Source organism: Artemia franciscana, chromosome 11 (assembly GCF_032884065.1).
Source record: "Artemia franciscana chromosome 11, ASM3288406v1, whole genome shotgun sequence".
NCBI classification, from domain to species: Eukaryota; Metazoa; Arthropoda; class Branchiopoda; order Anostraca; family Artemiidae; genus Artemia; species Artemia franciscana.
Window position 1 is genome coordinate 37,952,718 of NC_088873.1, and position 21,337 is coordinate 37,974,054.

Genomic DNA, 21,337 nt, shown 5'->3' on the forward strand with positions numbered 1-21,337 from the left:
CGTTTTTAGTTTATTTTTGTTTTTTAATCTTAGTTTCTTATATGCTGAAGACACCTCGTTTTTATACAGGCAAAATATCTGCGTCCTTTTAGCTTTTTTTTGTCTTTTCGCTACTTGCCCAAGTCTCATTTTGTCTGTTTTCTTCATTGAGCTTTCTCTCTTTGTTTCTTTGTTGGTGACTAAACTTTATTTAAAGAAAGCTCAGAAATGAGCACTTTAATAGCTGAATACAATGAGCATAAATACTATACAGGATGGATTAAAAGCAATCGTCAACCATATAGAGGAAATTGGACAAAAATCAGTAACATCTATTGAAAATCAATAACAAATAGTTACAGTTCTGTTTTTGTCTACACAATCTTAAAATAAAAGTTTAAAACCATAGAATAAGTCTCAAAAACATAAGTTGCATACTATAATTATTTAAGCAGATTAGCATAATTGTAGGATAACTATGAACTACATATAGACATCAAAATTTTAATTAACTAGAACTTACAATGTAAATGTAGAAACATTTGCAAATATTCTTTAAGACAAAATCGAAACATCAATCAAGCTTTGGGGGGAAACATCAATGGGGGGGGGGGGGGGGATCAGCAGAAGATCAGAAGGACATATTGAGTCTAACTTCTCCAGCTGATCCTCCCAGTGAATGGAGCTCTGTAAACTGTTTTTGGCAGTCGTTTCAGAGGTTTAGAGATGTCAAATATGGCCTTTAAGCATAACAGCAACAAAATTAACTCCTTATCACTAAGAGACATTTACTTATATTGATATAGTTTGGAATGAGAGTGATAGGGCATAACAATAAAGTAGTGATGGTGAATACTTTACTAAAAGAAGAAGAATAAAAAATGGTACCTTATTCTGTTTAAACAAATGGGCAATTCCACCAGTTAGGGACTTCACAGCAGTGTCTTTGGCAGACATCATCTTTTCAAGGTTTAAAGACAGACCAGTAACTATAAAAATAAATACTTTAGTCTCTTACCAATACCTATTCTAATTCATAGTATCTCTAGAAGTAAGAAATTTTTATCAATACATCTAGAGCTTAATAGAACAATATCGGCATTATGACAAATTTGTACGTAGTAAAAAAAAAAAAAAAAAAAAAAAAATTCACTTTCGATAGTTGGCAACCCTTTTGGGGAACCTAAGGGCCAATTTTGAAATTTCAAATGGTTCTGTACTTCTAATTTCACTTTTGAAAATTCGAAGAAACGGGATGGATTTTCAGGGAGAAAAACTAGAATTTTAGTTGAAAAAATTGAAGATTATCAAAATGAGATTATCTACTTTGATAATTAAATTTTTATTGATAATTTTAACAAGTTTTATTGATAATTAAATTTATTGATAATTTAGTTGGATATGGGCGACCCAACCCTAACACTTGCTTAACTATGTTTAACTAGGCCTGACAAAATGAAGACCAAAAGACAGAGAATTAAGCCAGAAAATCCTTTGAAGCTGAAAGAATTCTGACCTAGACTCTAGTAGCTGAGTTCAGGCGATGAAGGAGCTGTCTTATGTGAAACAAACGGTATTAAATAAAAAGAAACAACATTTCATTCTTATTCTATATTTTGTTCAAAAGGATTCATTGGTTGTGTCATACATTTCATGTTGGTACACCATCTTAGTAACAGTTAGTGAGTGGCTTTTCAATCTAATTTTAAAACAGAATAGAAAAAAAAAATCAAACCAGACAAACATGGGTGGGTCATTGTCAAATGTTTACTGCAGAGTTTACCATAGAATTCAAGAAAATTGCGCCACAAGCGCAGTTTAGTAATCAGCACAAAGCTTGGATGAAATTCCATGAAATCTTTTTCTTTTCTTTTTTTTTTAATTTCCAGAGAAGCTAATTTTCTTTCAGAGAAATCACAATTTCGGACAAATCCCCCAAAGTCAAAGATGATGGAAACACTGCCCTCCCCCTTTTTAAAACCGTAAGAACTGAGAAAAACGTTTAGCCATATAGAACAGTGTTCTGAAGATCTTGATCAGACCGATACTTGCCACCTTTTGCTTTACTATTCTCTGATTTCAATGTTAATTTACTTTACGATTTGAATGCTTGAGCTTCCACAGGGCCATACTCTTAGTTTTATAAAAGAGTAAAGTCCTTCTGGTGGAGAACTGGTTATAGGTAAGCCTAGATTATATAAGTGCGATGCAGGTTAATACATGAAGAAGCAGCCCATCTCCACCCCCTCCCAATTAAGCAAATTACCATTAACAGAAATATGAAGAATCATACTCTCTTAAATGTATATAGGATCAAACTTCTTCCAAGTTAATGGGACAATTAGCCCTCCAGGCTTTGCAAGGATGAGCCCCTTGTAGAACTAAGCATATTGTAGAAGAAAAAAAGCCTTGGTCTTGTCTTTTTTTATACTCCCAAAACTTCGCAAGATTTCGCATGTGTTTATCCAGGCAAAAATAAAGTCTGCCAGACAATTATCAGATTCTTATTTTCAAATAAAAAAGAGAAAAAAAAAGAGAAAAAAACATAAAGGGGATTAAATGCCTTGAAAGATTACCTTATTTCACCCATTATAAACTTTTTAATTTTGTGTGGCCAAAGTATTCAGAATTGATTGGGCACTCTTGTCATGACTTGTAGAGATTGGATAAGAAATATGAATTACAACACCTAATTTACCACCCATCTTAGAAAAATCATTCAACTTGTTTCATTTGTGACAGAGATATAGATATTCAGATTTAACAAAACTTGTTTTTTTTTGGTTGAATTTTGTTTTTTGGTTTAACAGAGCAAAATTTTCTTTTAGATTTTAGGAAAAGGCAGTCCCAAACAATATTCTAGAAATCTGCAAACGTTCTTATTAGCAATAAATATATGTAACTTATGAATTAACTTCCGCGACGAACTTCTATATTCGTAAAATTTTATTACGTATATGAGGGGGTTCGCCACCTTGTCAATACCTCGCTCTTTACGCTAAAGTTCGAATTTTTTTCCAATTCTATAAGAATGACCCCCTGAATCACAAAGACAGTTTAATTAGAATAAATAGCTCTTTTGAAATTACTAAAATACTTAGAAAATATAGCAGAAAGAGCGAGGTATTGAAGAGTGTATGCATTCCCCTCATACGTATAATTTCTGTTCGTTTTAAGCTTTAATATTGCTCCTTACTGTCAGTTGAAATTTTTTTTTTTTTGTTAAATTTCTGATTAATTTTTAAATAATGCTAGAAAGCACCTACTTGGAAACGTTAAAAATCGACTCGAAGTAAGTATCATTTGAGTAATTTGACAGGTTTGTGAGTTCCCTGTTGCATCACCTACTTGATTGAAAACCTTGCTGAAAGAAAACGTTGATTATTTATGTTGTGTGCACATTGAATAGACAGCACTTTGGTTAACAATTAGTCTTTGCTTTAAACTAGCCTCTCGTTAGCATTTTAAACTGCTGACACATTTAGCATCTCTAAGCAATTACTACCAAAATCGCTTTGGGAGTTCCCTGTGGTGCTGAAAAAATAATTCTCTAATGAACCTGTTGTCTTAGAGACAGTCAGCCAAAGCTAAGAATCACAAAATGACTCCCTGAAATTTTTCGACCCCCCTCCCCCCAAAAAAGAAAATGAACAAATAGCATCATGAACCATATATATATATATATTTATATACATATATATATATATATATATATATATATATATATATATATATATATATATATATATATATATATATATATATATATATATATATATATATATATATATATATATATATATATATATATATATTCATATTTTAGTTGACGTGTACTTGTACATTACTGTTTTGACTTTCACTGAAATTTAGCAACAACGTCCTCAGCAAACCAAAAAATTTGGACTTTAGTACAAGTCATAAACATTTATTTCTCCATTTAATAGTCCACATACAGTTATTCCAACTTCTACCCTTTATTTTATTTTACTTTTATTTCTTTGTGTGTCCGTATTCTCGCAATCCTTCCCTAAATTTATTCGAAGCCCCCCCCCCCAAATAAAAAGGAACAAATTACATCATACACTTAAAGATCAATTATTGTTGAAACTCAGGGATCCTGTTTTGAAAGAGTTCAAAACTATGAGAAAATTCTTTACTATATATGAATATTTTAATTGTCAAACATTTATGCATAACTGCATAGGCTATTACTGAAAATTCTCACAACTTTATTAGGCATAGAAAATCAACTATATAATTAAGCAATAAGAAATAAAAAGGACTAACTCTCAATTCCTTTTTTTTTAAATTCCGTGTGTGCCATATGATAGTAATGGGAGTTGTTTAACAGAGCTTTGGAAGGGATGCAGCCAACATTCAAACATGTTCCTCCAAATGTGGCATTCTTTTCTACACAAACGGTCTGAAACAAGAAAAAAGGGGAGGAAATTAGATTTATAAACGACGAGAATAAGTAATCAGACAATGATAAAGTGAAAGAAAAGAAATTATAACAAGGGAGAAGAATCCATAGAAAGGAAGGGATTAAGAAATGACAAAAGGAGTCATGAAGTAAGTACATTAACATCCACCTAATATGACAAATTCAAAATAGCAAATATGTTTAATATAAATACACTAGCTAGAAGAGAGAGAGAGGAGAGAAAAAGGGAGAGAGAGAGAGAGAGAGAGAGAGAGAGAGAGAGAGAGAAGGGCAGTGACTGCGATTGAGAGATGAGGAAGAAGGAGAAAAGTAACGAAAGAGAAAAAGAGACAGACGGGCGGGGGAATAGAGATAGGATAAAGAGAAACAGAGAAAAAAGACAGAGACTGAGGGGAAAATTAAGAGAAGGATACAAAACTAGTCAGACTTAATCTCACATATCTGAATTATGCCTTTTAGGGCTATATTAAAGAAATTAAGAAATTTTAACTTTTTTTTATTAGGGATTGCTGACCAGCCAAAATCCCATAGTGGAGTTTGAGGTTGAACCAAAGATTATTTGAAAAGAAAGCAGAGATGACTGGTTCACATAGAAGTACAAGCTTACCTTCATTCCAAGCTGTGCTGCCTTAATGGCTGCCACATAGCCTCCAGGACCAGACCCAATAACGACTAAGTCATTTTCAATTGCATCTGAGAAAAACCTAACACCAACAATCCTTCCATTGCAGATTGTCTAAAAAAGAAAATAGAACCAAAAGCTCGATATTATATACACAAAGGGGGAAGGGTGAGAAATGGGGATGCATAGAACCAGCTCCATTTAAAGCTGAGGAAAAACAAGCTAAATAAGCACCATTAGGAATAAGCACCATCTGGATATTTATGGGGGAAAATGTTAAGTATCTATGGCTTTCTTTATTCGTTAAATTAAACAAAACAAAAAACAAGTTTTTTTTTAACTGAAAGTAAGGAGCGACATTAAAACTTAAAACGAACAGAAATAATTCCATATACGAAAGGGACTGTCCCCTCCTCAACGTTGCACTCTTTATACTAAAGTTTGACTCTTTCTCACAACTCTACTTTTGAAAATAATAAAAAACTTTAGCTTAAAGAGCAGGGCGTTGAGGAGGGGACAACCTTTTTTCATATACGGAATAATTTCTGTTCGTTTTAAGTTTTAATGTCGCTTCTTAAGGTCAGTTGAAAAAAAAACTTCTTTTAAAATTTAATTTCTGACCGTTTGAATTAATGCAGGTTTTGATTTTGGCTCACAGTACATGGATAATTAAACCAAAACTTGCATATTAATTTTACTTTTTTTTGGCTAAATGACTTTCTCAAATTTTTGATCGGATGATTTTGAGAAAAAGGGGCAGGGGTGGGGCTTAGTTGCCCTCCTATTTTTTTGGTCACTTAACAAGGGCACTAGAACTTTTAATTTTATTTTCAAACGCTCTTATTAGTAATAAATATATGTAACATACGAATTAAATTAAGTGATGAACTTCTATATTCGTATAACTTTATTACATACATGAGGGGGTTCGCCTCCTCGTATTCTGTTCCAATTCTTTAAGAACAATCCCCCTGAAACACAAAGGCTGTTTAGCTAGAATAAATAACTCTTTTGAAAATACTAAGAACATTTTAGCGTAAAGAGCAAGGTATTGAGGAAGGGACAACCCCCCCTCATATACGTAATAATTTTTGTTCATTTTAAGTTTTAATGTTGCTCTTTACTTTCAGTCGAAAAAACTTGCTCCTTTATTTAATTTCTGATTAATTTCAAATAATGCTAGAAAATCCAGCACCCCCTTCATGGAAAATCTCTTCCCCCACATCCTTCCACGTAACCCCCTCTCCACGACCCTCTCCCACCAGAAAAAATTCCCCCTAAATACGTATGTATACTTCCCAATACGCAATACTATATGTAAACAATGGACAAAGTTTATAACTTGTAGCCTTTCTCCCGGGAACTGTGGGGGATTAAGTCATCATAGTTATTAGATTTTTCGACTATGCTGAACAAAATGGCTATCTCAAAATGTTGATCTGGTGATGTTGGGATAAATGAGCAAGAGAAGGGCCTATTTGCCCTCCAATTTTTTTTGGTCACTTAAAAAAGACACTAGAACTTATAATTCCTGTTCAAATGAGCCCTCTAACGACATTTTAGGACTACTGGGTCCATACAATCACCCATGGAAAAAAAAAACAAATAAACATGCGTCTGTGATCTTTCTTCTGGCAAAAAATATAGAATTCCATATTTTTGCAGACATGAGCTTGAAACCTCTACAGTAGAGTTCTCTGATACACCAAATCTGATGGTGTGATATTCATTAAAATTCTATGATATTTAAGGGGTGTTTCCCCTTTTTTTTTGGAAATAAGGCAAATTTTCTCAGGCTTCTAGCTTTTGATGGGTAAGACTAAACTTGATGAAACTTATATATTTAAAATCAGCATAAAAATCCCATTCGTTTGATGTATCTATTGGTATCAAAATACAGTTTTTTAGTTTCAATTACTATTGAGCTGGGTTGCTCCTTACTTACAGTCCCTTACCACAAACTGTTTGATTTAAAGAAGGCAGGATACACAACTTCAACTTACCCAAACGTATATGCATGATCATGGGAGACTAGGAAAAATACCTAACCCAGATTTGCCCTAAACGATTATACATCCCCTAGAAGTATTGTCACATAAAAATACAATTTGTTACTACTAACAAGTCACTGCGGCACCAAGCTACCCGAAGCCAACACAGCTACACACACTCCTCCTCCATCTAAATCTCCTTAAAGTCTCCCTCTTTACACCCACTAAGAAGTTCCAATTTCCCTTAAACCAACCCATAATAGAAATATAAAAACCTTCACTGTATTTATCAACTTTGGAATTTCTAAAAACCCATGTTTCCAAATCCCTAAACAAATTTTGTCTTTTGTGAGGGACACTGACACTAACACAAAACGCATCTCATTATTTTAGAGAAAATGCTACCCCTTTTATGCCTTTGTGACTACGATAACTTCGAAAATCACACTGCCTTTCCATGACGAAAGTAAAACAGTTCAAAATAGGGATGAAACCTTTTTATTGACAGTGAATAGATATAAAATTATTTAACTGGATATTTCGAACACATATACAGTGTTCATCATCAGCAGTTAAACTGATGAACACTGTATATGTGTTCGAAATATCTAGTTAAATAATCTTTTATCTATTCACTGTCAATAAAAAGGTTTCATCCCTATTTTGAACAGTTTTACTTTTGTGACTACCTTTTACCTTTCTATTTATTCTTTGTTGAAATTAGTCTACCTGAAGCTAAATCTTTCTAACATCCTGGGAAGGGATCTTTGCTGGGTTTAGAACTAAATCTGTTGGTGTTTGACACTGAGTTTTAACTTAAACTAATATTAGCAACTGCAACTCTCCCTAATTTGTAAGTAAACACTTAATAGATAGAGCAGGGATGCCCAACCTGCAGCCTGCAGGACATAAGAGGTGCATTGTGAATATTTTTCAGGCCAGCAAGATCCATGACACTTGTGGTAACAGTTTTTTCAGAGAGTTTATTCCAAGTGTTCATGATTCTCGAAGAAAAGAATTGAGTATGGACTCTGGATAGGGTAGGCTGCTTAACAAGTTTCAACTGATAACCTCTAGTTCTTGAGTTAGGACCAACAGTGGGAAACAATGCTGGGAGTGTATTAGCCCTCATTAACTTATAGGTTAAAATGGTATCACATCTATTCCTCCTGGGTACATGAGTTGGTAGTTTCAGCTTTGCTAGACTTGCAGGGTAGGAAAGTTCCTGCACACCAGATATCGTTTTGGTGGCATGTCTGCACATTTTCTAACACATTTATGTCTTTCTTAAAATAAGGGGAGGTTACAGACATTCCAACTTTAAGCTTAGGGCGCACAAGTCCCTTGTACAGAAGACTGATGACTTTAGCAGAATGAGTGGAAAGAATATACTTAATCAGCCCCATGGTTGAATTAGCACCAGCAGCAGACTTCTTTGTATGAGTACTATATTTTAATTCATTATCAATAGTGATTCCAAGATCTTGCTCAGTATTCACCGAGGAAAGTTGCTGACCTGAGAGACATCGACGAGGGTTCATTTTGTCACGGTGAATGACATGGCACTTGACAATATTAAATTTAAGAAGTCAAGCCTCAGTCCATTGATCAAGCAGTCCCAGATTATTTTGTAGAAGGGTATGATCTTCACAGGACAAGGCTGGTCTGATGAGCTTCAGGTCGTCAGCATAGAGCATTAGCTTACTGCTGACAGTGGAAGGAGGATCATTAATGAAGATGTTAAAAAGTTTAGGACCCAAAACACTACCTTGAGGAACTCTACTCAAAACATACTTTGACAAAGAAAAAATAAAGCTGCCAAAGTCATAAAATGACTGAACATTGAGATTGCATATAAAGAAAATCAAGGATCAAGAGCAGGAGCTTCTCTCCAAGCATGACAGCATGTGATTTGATTGCAAGTGGCTTGAGACAAACTTTGTCAAAAGCTTCAGAAAAATCAAGAAGAATCATGTCAGTAGGCACCCTTGCATTAAGTAACCTAGTGACATGGTCATAAAATTCAAGGAGATTGGTATCAACAGATCTTCCAGAACGAAAGCCATGCTGTGAGCTGTGCAAAAGATTATTTGCTTCAAGATGTCTAATATTTACAGAATTGATTATTTTTTCAAGAACCTTAAATCTGCTGATGTCATGCTGATAGTTTGGTAGTTTTCAGCAAGGTCCTTTCTACCTTTCTTAAATATTGGAATGATATGGGCTGTTTTCCAATCCAGAGGTAGTCTGAGAAGATTTAATGATAACTTGAACAGTAGGGAAAGAGGTTGACACAAGACTGTTTGACATTCATAGGGGATACAGGGATGAATGCAGTCTGGCCCAGCAAATTTATTCAATCTGAGTGACAAAAGCTCCTTTAGAACTCTTGAATCAATAATCAGAACAGGGTTCCATAGTATGTGATACATCATACATAGGAGGTGGGGGAAAAACAATACTGGAATTGGAAGAAAAACAAATGCAAATAGTTGGTTGAAAATTTCAGCTCAGGATCAGCAACTGGTAGACTATCATACAGGATATCAGGGACAGTCCATCTGTTGTGATATTTTTTAGAGGGTGTGGTTATTTCATTCTTAATAAGAAGGTCAGGATTACTGAGAATGACCAGATCAAGAGTGTTGGCAACTTGCCCCTCCTTGAAACAAGTTGGTTATGAAATTGTTTGAAAAAGGGAATTATCAGAGAGAGCAGACAAAAAAGGAGAATCTCTGGTGCAAAAACCAGATCCATCAATCCATTAGATTTCAGGAAGGTTAAAGTCCCCTACAAAGAACAAAAAACATGTGATAACATAGCAACCAAATTAGATTTGGAGTCCAAAACACAGGGGGCACTGGGGCTTCTATAAACAAAACCTGCTATAATTGAGATTGTTTGATTATGTATTTTTATCTGAACTGACTCAATTCTATCAGTAATGAGAGAATTAAAATAAATGAGAGTAACCGTTAGTCCATCTCTTACATATAAACACACTCCTCTGTGACAAAGTAGGGAATACATTACCTCCAGAGAGCAGTGTATTTCTGGCAGAAGTTTATGCCATTAAGAAGGTGCTGGAGTTCATTGAGGAATCTGTTGAAGAGGACAAGGTGATCATTTGCTCTGATTCAAAAAGTGCTATTCAAGCAGTTGTAAATGCTAATACTATGGCAAAACCAAATAGAGATGTCCTTATATGTTACATTAAACTACAAGACATATTAAAAAAGAAGAAAGTAGTTATCCACCCACATTGGGATCTCAGGAAATGAAACAGCAGATTTGAAGGCCAAATCCACAGTTGACTCAGGAACTTGTAACTGACATGGACACTCCTTACAAAGAAATGATATTTGATAAAGTGATTAAAGATATTGATCATCAGGGTTTTAAAGCAAATAGAGATTTGACTGGGAATCTTTTTGTGACTATGAAAAAACAGAGAAATATAGAAACAAAGGTGTATAAAGAACTCACTAGATATGAAGTAAAGAAACTGTTTTGACTCCAATCACACCATGCTGGAGCTGGTTGTTACAAAGCAAAATTTTTGGGACAGAGTGAGGAATGTCCTAAGTGTGGTGCATCAGAAACTATAGAACACTTGATGATAATGTGCTGTGAAAGCAAACAAGAAAGACATGAAATAACCAAATTTTTCAGACAGAAGAAATTGCAGTTGAGCCTATATATGTTATTAGGAGGATTTGATAGTGAGGAAGAAAATTGTATGATAGTTAGTCTTGTCATACAGTTTCTGACAAGAATTGCAAGATTAAATTTGAATTAAAGTTTCAGGAAAGACAATTTCCTCCTACTAATTATTAAGAAGTGAGAATCAACTTGCCATAGAATGTCCTCTAGGCTGAACAGCAAGAGGGGAATTAACATCAACATCAATGTTTTATTCTAAATTTGGGCAATGTATTTGCATATATCTTTAAAACCTTATAAAATGGAATTGAGCAAAGTTATGATGCTGAAAACAATTTTGTTGTACTTCAATTAAGCAGAAGACCTATTATGCAAGGTTTCACTTATATAACACACATAGCCTATGTTTAAAGGTCATCAAAGGTCAGGGCCCTCTAGAGGGAGAAGGAGTTGAGGTAGTTGCTTCAGAATACTTTCCCGGGACATGCTTTAGCATGTAGATTCATCCCTGAAAGTTTCATTTTCCTAACCTAAACCCTTTCTTAGATAGCAAGAAGTCAATTAACTAGAATTTTACCCTTGTTTTATTCATTTTAGAATAATAATTACTTATTGACAGAGCCTATATTGTACTGGGAAAAATAGGCATATTGGGAATCAAATGGTGTTTTTTCCAAGGCTATCCAATTTCTTTCCTAGGCTAAGCAAAATGATCGAAATTTTAATTTGTGAGAGCATTATTTATAGCCTAAAAAATCACGAAGAAGTCTATTGAATGTAAACTTTAAATGCTCACTTTTAGCAATGACGAGGCTTTAGCAGGGGACTGCATAACTTCTAAAAAAAAATTTACAAGTGCTAAAAAATTCTGCCTTTCAGTAGGTGCTATTAGGAACGAAATTCCTTAAAACTGAATATCCTTATCAAAGGATTTTATTTCAAATTGACAACACTTAATTTTTAAAATAGGAACACATGGGTAGAATCTAGGTGAGAAAGAAGAGAAGAGTTAATAGAGGGATACAAGTTACTAAAGCAAACACAAATCCTTTAACAGCAGGAACATTTTAAATGGTAGGTCTACCGATATTTAGGATTACTTGTCCATTATTAACGTTCCAAAAGGTGCTAGTGCAATAGTTATACTTCTGAGAAGGAAACAGTAGTCTATAAAATTATGAAAACAACTTAAAAAACTATAAAATGCTTTCTTTGATCTATCTTTCCCAACCCTTGGTCAAATATATAGACTACACTTAGGATCACATCTTGTAAAGACTTTGTCTTGTATTATTTACCTTGGCCTACCAATTGATTCTAGTTTAGCTAAGACTGTTTTATCTGAGAGGTTGTTCCAGTGGTAAAAATGACAAAACATGACAGGTAAAACATGGTAAATGGTAAAACAGGTAAAATGGTAAAACATGACAGGGGAAAAAAAGTTGTTGGTGTCAAGTTTTGGCAGATGGCTTGAACAGCTTCTTTGAGCATTTGAAAAAAAGAAAAAAAATGGTAAATTTATAGACAACAATATAACTGGCTTTTATATAAAGTGAATATACCACTTTATGCCTTTTTTATGCTATTTACAAATATAATAATCACTTTTATCTTAAATTGATATTTAAGCACTTTTTTAGCTCCTAAAAATGACAAATTTTCAAAAAATTATGACAGTTCATATAACTAACTTACCAATAAAGCAAACATACAACTTGATGCCTTTTTTATGTTCCTTACGAATATAATAGTCTCTTCTACCACAGATTCACATTTAAGCACTTTTTAAGCTCTTAAAAATCATGAATTTTCAATTAAAGTAGGCCTACAAGTGCATTTTCTCAGTGCAAAGAAGAAAACAACATAACATTTGTAAAATTAATCTATCCAAATTAATGTTGGGGAATCAGTACTTGTGGATTATCTAACATTAAAAAAATGGATTTGTAATGAAACAATAAATTCAAGATCAATGTTTTAAAGTTTAAGACAAATGCTTTTAGCTTTTTTTATACCCCATATTTAGGTCATTTTTAAGAGCTCAAAAAGTGCTTAAATCTAAATTTGAGGTAGAAGCAATTATTATATTTGTAAATAGCATGAAAAAAGGCATTGAGTGGTATATACACTTTATATGAAAGCCAGTAATATGGTTTGCTATAAATTTACCTAAAAAACTATGGCAAATATCTATTCAAATTTTGGAAATTATGGCTAAATATTCAGTAATTGTTTATTTTTGTCACATGCTGTCTAAACTGTAAACTATACTGCTAAGCAGCATAGTTTCCATACTATGGCACTTAGAAATGCTAAATCTAGAAGCACAGCCATTTCTGGTTGACCCTCCTCCTCCATGGGGCAAACAAAAAATGCATGTAGTGGGCAGGGATTTGAAGCTGAAGGAAAAGTGGGGGTTGTACAATATGAATGAAACTATATTTTAAATACAAATTCCAGTCATCACTGGTAATTTCTGTATAGTAGGAAGTTGAAAGAAGTTGAATTGAAAAAGTCACACATCCACTGATGTTAATATCCAAGATGGTTCACTTAAAAAAAGAAAATGTTTGATTTTGCTTACAGGTAACATTGCCTACAGAGCAATGCATAGTAGTCCATGAGCCCTGTTAGCAGTGGGGCAAGGTCTGTATTCTGATTGGTTGAATTGTTAGTTGATGCTTATGACATACTTTAGCCCCAGAACAACACCAAACAGCTTTTTTCAATGCCACAAATCACTAAAAAGCTGCTTTTTCTCCATTTTACTCTTTGAGGTTTCAGGTCAAATAATTATTTTATAAATATATAATACAGATCTCACCCCTCTGTCTGCAGGGCTCATGGACTAATACACTTCACTCTATAGGTAATGTTACCTGTAAGCAAAATCAGACATTGTGCTGCCCACCTTCAAATCAACAGAATATAAATGCAATATTTGACTAATTGCTCTGACTCCCAGTTCAAATTTCATCAAAGGCCAATGTCACAACAGCTAGTATTGCAATTGTTCAGAAACAGCTGGTTAATTTTAACTTGAAAGTGAAAGTGAACCATCTTGGATGTTAGCAGCAATTGAAACTTGAGTTCTTTAATTATCTTTTGACTTCCTACTATACAGAAATTACCAGTGATGACTGGAATTAGTATTCAAAATATAATTTCATTCATATTGTACAACCCCAACTTTTCCCTTAGCTTCAAAACCCTGCCCATTTTACAAATTTTTAGTTTATCCCATGGAAGAGGAGGTTCAACCAGAAATGAATACACTTCTAGAATTAGCATTTCTAAGTACTATAGTACAGAAACTATGCTGCTTTGCAGCATAGTCTCCAGTTTAGATAGCTTGTGATGAAACTAAAGTCTAACCAAATATTTAAACTGTCTGTTGATAATTTTCTACATAAATTGTTTGTGTTTGTTAGGGCAAAAGGTAGCCTACAGATAGGCTATATATTAGTGTGGGAATCAAATAGTAAAAAAAATCATGAATTCATCATTCAATGCTCTTTCCAAATTTAACAATCAATACTGTTGCAATTGCAGGTAAACTTGTTACAGTTGACCATATCTAAAGGAAACATGCTAAAAAGTAAAAGTAGTACCATTAGATTTAGAATTTTATATATTTTCTAAATATCATGGTTGCTTTCTGAAAATATCTCCCCACTTTTTATGGTCCTCAATAGTCAATAGGTCCTGAATCTGATGGTGTGAATTTTCATCAAAATTAAATGACTCTTTGGGGGCGTTTGCCCTCTTTTTAAAAAATAAGGGAAATTTTCTCATGCTCGTAACTTTTGATTGGTAAGGCTAAACTTGATGAAATTTATATATTTAAAATCAGCATAAAAATACAATTCTTTTGATGTAATTATTTGTATCAAAATCAAACTCTATGAAAAATCATCTTCTCTTACCCTGTTTTTGTGTGGAGTTGTGTCTCCTAGTTAATTAGCTTGGTAGTGATGAACAGTGTGATATTTAAAATCAGTTTATCAACTTCAAAATAGTACTGTAACTAAATTTGCATTAGAAAAACAAGTTAAGAAAACAGAAAAGTGGAAAAAATGTGTGGTCAAATTCAGAAGTGTTTCTCAAAGTATCCTACCTTGCTTGTTTTGTGACCAATTGTCATTTTTTTTTTTTTTTTGACTAAGCCCTAGCTTTATTCTCTTTGAAGGACTAAGCCAAGACTAGCTTAGGCAAATCAGAAACACATTGCTAGGCTAAATAAAATGGAGCAAAGACACCCTGTCACTGCCTAACCTAGCCTTAATTTTTCATTGATGCTTCAAACCTGTAATGGTCTATCACTGTATAGAAAGCCCACAAACTTTGAAGCTAATCTGGGAAAAATTACATTTTTGGTCCTCTTGTCCCAGCTGGGGAGGAGAATAATCTTGCAAAAAAGTCATTTCCAAGTGTCCAAAGCATATTCCTTCCCTGTGATGTTATTAACAAAAATAAAGTATTAACTTGACTAGCTGGATTTTCCACTTTCTCTAGTCTATTTGTAATTTTTTTTTAATTCTGTATCTTTTTTTCAGATAAAGGATGAATGGAGCAAAAGTCGGCTTTTTTTCAGGTACTGTTTTTATTGTAGTATTTAGGTATAACCACAAGGAATGATTACTTATTCTTACCCAAACGTGTATCCATGGGTGGGGGGTCACCTGTTTCAACAAGTGATATTCAAATTGAACAAAAATACATGTAAACATACTTTTGCTATGTTTTGTAAGTTTGTTTTGTACCCCCACCCCTCCATGAACGAAAATACCCCCTGCCAATAAATTCTTGATATTGCCCTATACCAGATATTCTTTTAAACAAAACTAAGAGCTTGCAACCAACAGATGTTCTTAGGGTCTTACAAAGATTATTCTTAGGCCACAAGAAAAATTGCTAATAATTGTAAAAACTGAATGTTAGCCTATCCACATATGTCAATTTTTGCCAGTATGTATCACTCATGGGGATGAAAGGGGAATAAATATAGAGGAACTTACATGTACCCTGTCTCCCAAGGCTAGTCCTAATGGAACCTTCCTGTGGAAAAAATTTGGCCTCAAAGCGATTTTTTTTCATCCCCTATCCTCTCAAGGAAAGATTCTTTGACCCTGCCCTGTCCTCTAGACGGTTGAAATCCATTTATGTTTTAGAGGAAGCAACATTCCTTTGAATTTTTATAATTTGGAGTGTTTGAATTAGACTGTCATTAAATTAATCTAATTGGAAATCGAGATAGAAGACTTTAGTTTCTTCCTTTACATCCATCTCTAAGTGGCTAGCCATTTAGCTGGAAAGGCGTCCCAGGGGGATTACAAGCTACAAACTTATATCCTTAGTAAAGAAATCGGTTTGTAAATATTGTAATTTGGTAATATGGCAGTAAAGCTAGATGAACCCTTTGTTTTTGGAAGAACATATATCTTTTCTTTTTTAGTTACTATATATAGGTCCTCTTAGCAAAGGGCAGGGACTTAGATCCAGCATTTTTATTGGGGGGCAGCAAGAAGGGGTCCGCAAATCGGTAGTCAAGGGGAATTTTCTATCCTTTAGGGGAAAGTAGTGGTGGTTCTGGCCTCTTGAATTTGCATATGCTCACAGCAAGTATTAAGCATTATTATATAAGTATTACAGTAAGTAAGTTACTGCCAACCATAACCTCTACTTTATTTTAATATGGATAAAATTTTAAAAATTCCGAAATTATTATAAATGTTATATTTTTTTTTTGAAATTTGTGCCCCTACAATTTCTGCCTCTGGGTGAGTTCCCACTTAAACCTCCTCCTCTAAACCAACCTATGGGGAGAGGGATGTCGGAAAACTTGTGGAAAACACAAACCTAACTTTTTTTAGGATGTTGAAAATTATGATGATTCTGTTCCGAATTTTTATCCTGCTATTCTAAAGGAAAATCAAGTCTCTTTGTTCAAAGGGTTTATCGCAGATATGAACCAAAGCTGAGACTGGACCAATAATTGGATCACGTTTGTTAATTAATTTGAAGAAAATTGAGCTGCTTTCACTATTAAGATTGTCTTTACTTTTTTTTATTGTGTTAGACCATAGGTGGGAATCAAATTACTTTTCAACTATCCTTTTATTACTTTTCTATTACTTTAATTACTTACCCTTCTTCTTGTTGTTCTACTTTCAGTTGTTGTTTTTTTTTTAAATTTCGTTCTGAGCCAAAGAAAGTAAGGAGCTCTCCCCCTTCTTTGTTGGTAACTTTATAAAACGCATCAAAGTTAAGAGCTAGACAAAGCTGTTTTTTACGAAACTGGTCAACGAACCGATAGTTTGGCCATCTTACATCGCTTAGCCTACAGACGCGCTTATTTGGAATGGATAATTTACATAATCTGTAGCAGCCCAGCTATCCGATCTGGGACCTGTGTATGGGCTCCTCCACCTGACAGGGAGGATGTACCAAGCGGTTAAAAAGTAAAGATGACTCGTTCTTTACCAAGTCTTCAGTAGAACATTTTTCTTCAAGTGATAACGAAGAACTAATTATGGGCTCATTTATAAATCCTTGTTTATATTTAATTGCTCTTTATAAATTTGACTTCGTAAGGTAATCATAAAATGCCACAAGGCACCCAAAAAGTGAACTTCGGGTTGCTTTTCCGTTAAAAAAAAAAGTAACAAAAAGAGTTTTGTCCAATGGACGAATTTCATCTAGAACTTTCCCCCAACCTTGCGGAAATTCTCCTCCATGGAGAATCTCCTCTGGAAGTTTTGTTTATATTTGAAATAGCGATAGTATTTTAACTTAAAGTATTTGAAAAGAAATATGTGAAATATTAACTTATCTGTTAAACATTGTTTGATCAAGAATAGCCCATCCAGTAAATCTGAACAATTCTTGGCATTATTGCAGCAGATTTACATTAATAAAACTTGCCAGGGATGACGATCGGATGGGAAAATTTGACACGTAGAGTTTAAAAACTCTCTTCCCCTTTGCATCTTTATAAAAGATTTTGAAATCTAGAAAGATTACACTGAACTTTTTGTGTAAATCAGGATGTGAGAGGTATACATTTCCGGAAGGGGGGGGGGACTAAATATTTTTTATGTCTAAATCCCTTCAAGCGAAGCTTGGTCTCCTAGGGCTGCAAGTTAAAACTGATTATAATAGATAAGAGTATGTTCCGCATATATGCGAGCTTAAAATATTCTAAATTCTGAGAAAAATATATATATATATATATATGCTCACTTTATTTGACTAGTAGCAGGCATTTCTCACGAGTAGCGCTGGTGTTATGTGAAATGCAACTAATAACAGTAATAATTCTCAATACATTTATGTCAATTCTTGTTTTAGAGCTGGTTAAAAGAAAAAAAAATTATACAAGCAAAATTAGCAAAAAGTCAGTATGGTATTGTAAATAGGGAGAGTTCAATATTAATGCCTTAGTATGTGAATCCAAAACGTAAGCACAAAACGTATCAGCACTTATTAGATGCTTCAATTACAAATTTTAGAATTTGGAGCTATATTGGACTCTTGATTTGAATATTGGAAGTAAAAACTAGCTGATCCCCCTCCCTACTAGCTTCTATGACCAAACTACAACCGATGGACTTATCTAGCTACATACGAGTGTTATTATAAAAATCACCAAGTCTTATTTTTTTCGGTGATTTCTCAGTGATACCATTTCTGTCCTATTTGCAGATGTAAAGGCTGTATTCGTATCCATTTTTGAAACTTTTAAAACAAGAAAATCTAATCTTGAACTGATAGATTTTAGGATGTAAAAGACTTAACTATCAAGGGAAAAATTTGACCTAATTAAACGTGGTGAAACAGAAAGTATAGTACATTTTTGCAGTTTTTCCATTAACTAGACTCATCTAGTTACTTGATGATGTAACTGAAAAATTACAAATTCCCCCCCTCCACCCTACACATTGAAAAATACATTTTGTACCCCCTATATTCGTGTGAATTTACTCTATGCACAGGTATTGGGGGGGGGGGCAGTTAAACTAGAAGATATTCTGAAAACCAATAGGTAGAAATTTCCTTAATAAAAATGGATTCAAATTTTGTTAAGTTGTATTTAGTTTATGACATATGAATTAGATTATCACTCATTTTTTTCTATTTATTATAAATATGCTTTGATTTTTATAGGGTCGAAGGCAGGGGCGATCAAATTATCTAGTTTTTTTTTATACAAATGACCTCTACCTTCCCAGGAAAAGAATTTCACTTATGACTTCCGGTTTAGTTTTTTTCTTTGTGTGATATGCTCTCTGCAAACACACTCTCTCATTGTCCAATGTAGCCTAAAAAAAAAAAAAAAAAAAAAAAAAAAAAAAAAAAAAAAAAAAAAAAAAAAAAAAAAAAAAAAAAAAAAAAAAAAAAAAACCTCAGTAAAACAAACGCTTCTAAAAACGTCAATTGCGTTTCGGATCTTAGGTTTTTCTCAGGTTGCCTTGCGACTAGCGGCTGTAAGTTTCAAACTCACCAGAGATAAGGAGATTTTGTACCATAGGGTTAACTCTCTCCCTCCCACTCCGTCAACAAAATATGTGTTCTTCTTGGTCAAGGAAACTATCCGTGAAAGTTTAGAGGCCGCTAGACACTCAAGACTAAACATACCCCTTATTTTCCTCCGTGAAACCTATCTGTAAAAAATCACCATTTTCTACAATTGACATTTGACCCTTGCTCCAAGAGTTGTGGGAATAATTTCATTCACTAAGGTATATTTATTGGACTTGACGACTATTCTGAACAAAATGGTTATTCCAAATTTTATTGTATGTCTTGGGGGTCGAGGGTCGGGTAACAAGGCCACAAGTGGATGCCTGGCTGCCCTTTAGTCACTTTCGTATCTTAGAAGAGATCTAGCAGTTCCATTTCTAATCGGAAGACCCCCCCCTTCCCAAGTATCTAAGATTCCCTTTTGATGCAAAGTGACCGAGTCAGAAAAGGAACAAATAAATAAGTAATAAATTGAAGGCCCTTGGATCTTTGTTTAGTCTGATAAGGCTGTTGCCCCTTTCAAACCCTCCTCTTTCTGCTTTAATTTAGCCTTTTCACAATACTTTAATGCAAAATAAAAGATTTTCGAGATAAAAATTGTTAGAGAGTAAATGTTTTCCAGCTCGGCAACCATAAATATCTGTACTATATATTGGACGGACGTCGCGTTGAAAGTTTGAAATTTGGGCCTAAAAATGTTTTTTTGGAGCTTGAAATACCCCCATCTTACGCAAAAAGACTCCCTAACCTCTATCCTAACAAATGTGGGGATCTAATGCAATGCTGTTTAACTGTATAACTATTAGTATTACTCGTTGAACGATAGGCTTGACGCCCTCCTTGCCTTCTAAGGACTAGAACATAATTTAGACTTTGCTGAAAACAATTCTAATTTCGAGCTGTGTTTTTCTACTTCTCATATTATAGAAAATAAATCACCATCATAACAAAGATTACTAAGAAAATGAATGTGGATTCACAGTTTAATATAAATACTGACATTCAATCCTCAAAATCTGAATAATAATAAATTTATTAAAGTTAAAAAGTGAAAACATTTAAAATGTATTTTGTTTTCAATAAAATGCAAATTATGTTCTGGTCTTTAGAAGGCACTTTGGGTGTCAGCCCTACTACTCTTAGTTTTTGCTCGTTTTGTGTTTGACTCGGTTATAAGAATCAATATCAAGGCATACTATTTATATGTCGGAAAATATTTTTCAACGATTTTCTGTAATATACGCCCTTTTAAAAATATGGACACATATAGTATCTTTTTATTCAGTTCTACACCTCAACTTTCCCTTAGAAATAAAACTTAATATTCTATTATGTTTTCAAGACATTGTGTCTATGCCTACTATACTACTATAATAGTAGTAGCCCTGAAAGTCTAAACTTAATGCCCTCAGTCGCTCTTGAAATATTGCTGTCCTATTGACAACCAGCATGCATATAGTTCCTTTATTTAGTTTCCCTTTCCGTGGATAAGAAACAACTTTTTAAATTAAACCATCTAAAGAAAACGACAACGAAACGCAAAAAAAGAAAAAAAAATAACGACAATCTTTTGTTCTGTTCAACTGTTTTATTTAAATTAAACTCGTTTTTCTCTCAATTTTTGTAAATGAAAAAATTGTGGGGTCTAACAAATTATTTACTTCACCTTATACCCTTGGCTTTATCAGTATGCATATAGCATATTTTGTTGTTGTTTTTTCAACATCCCCTTAACACACGCTAACAGTTTCAACAAAATACCGTAAACAGCTGTTCCAGTATTGCAGATACGTCCTTTAGACAACCAGCAAGCTCGTAATGTGTTTTGATTTAGGTCAACAATGTCTGAATATTTATTGAAATTTTTACCTTTTTAGTTTTAACTTTAGTAATAGTAATAGTAGTAGCAGCAGCAGTAGTGGTAGAGGTGGTACTTGAAGCAGTAGTAATAACATACAAATATTGCCTTTTGGTTATTTAAACACCCCCACAACAATCCCTGTATGTTTTAACTTCATACTCTGAGCCGCTTTTAAGATATTGCTAATTGCCCCCTTTTGATAAACCTCAATGCACACAGAGTATTTTGATTCAGTTCAACTTCCCCCTCAA

General features: G+C 33.7%; 2 protein-coding genes across 5 annotated transcripts in view; one reads left to right on the forward strand and one right to left on the reverse strand.

The window, feature by feature from the left end:
• Positions 1–11,618, reverse strand: part of LOC136033182 (dihydrolipoyl dehydrogenase, mitochondrial-like) — a 41,233-nt gene extending 29,615 nt beyond the window's left edge. Inside the window, exons 1-4 of the mRNA XM_065713883.1 lie at positions 11,499–11,618; positions 5,034–5,162; positions 4,270–4,405; positions 868–968 (exon numbers count right to left, since the gene is read on the reverse strand). Of these exons, the coding sequence (XP_065569955.1) occupies positions 868–968; positions 4,270–4,405; positions 5,034–5,162; positions 11,499–11,534 (402 nt within the window). The 5' untranslated portion in view covers positions 11,535–11,618. The remainder of the gene's footprint in view (positions 1–867; positions 969–4,269; positions 4,406–5,033; positions 5,163–11,498) is intronic.
• Positions 11,619–11,653: 35 nt separating this feature from the next.
• LOC136033183 (uncharacterized) overlaps positions 11,654–21,337 on the forward strand; it is a 37,617-nt gene continuing 27,933 nt past the window's right edge. Inside the window, exons 1-2 of one of the 4 annotated variants that reach the window (XM_065713884.1) lie at positions 11,654–11,776; positions 15,259–15,296. In XM_065713884.1, the coding sequence (XP_065569956.1) occupies positions 15,266–15,296 (31 nt within the window). In that variant the 5' untranslated portion in view covers positions 11,654–11,776; positions 15,259–15,265. The remainder of the gene's footprint in view (positions 11,777–15,258; positions 15,297–21,337) is intronic. The other 3 variants (XM_065713886.1, XM_065713887.1, XM_065713885.1) reach the window with 3 other exon arrangements.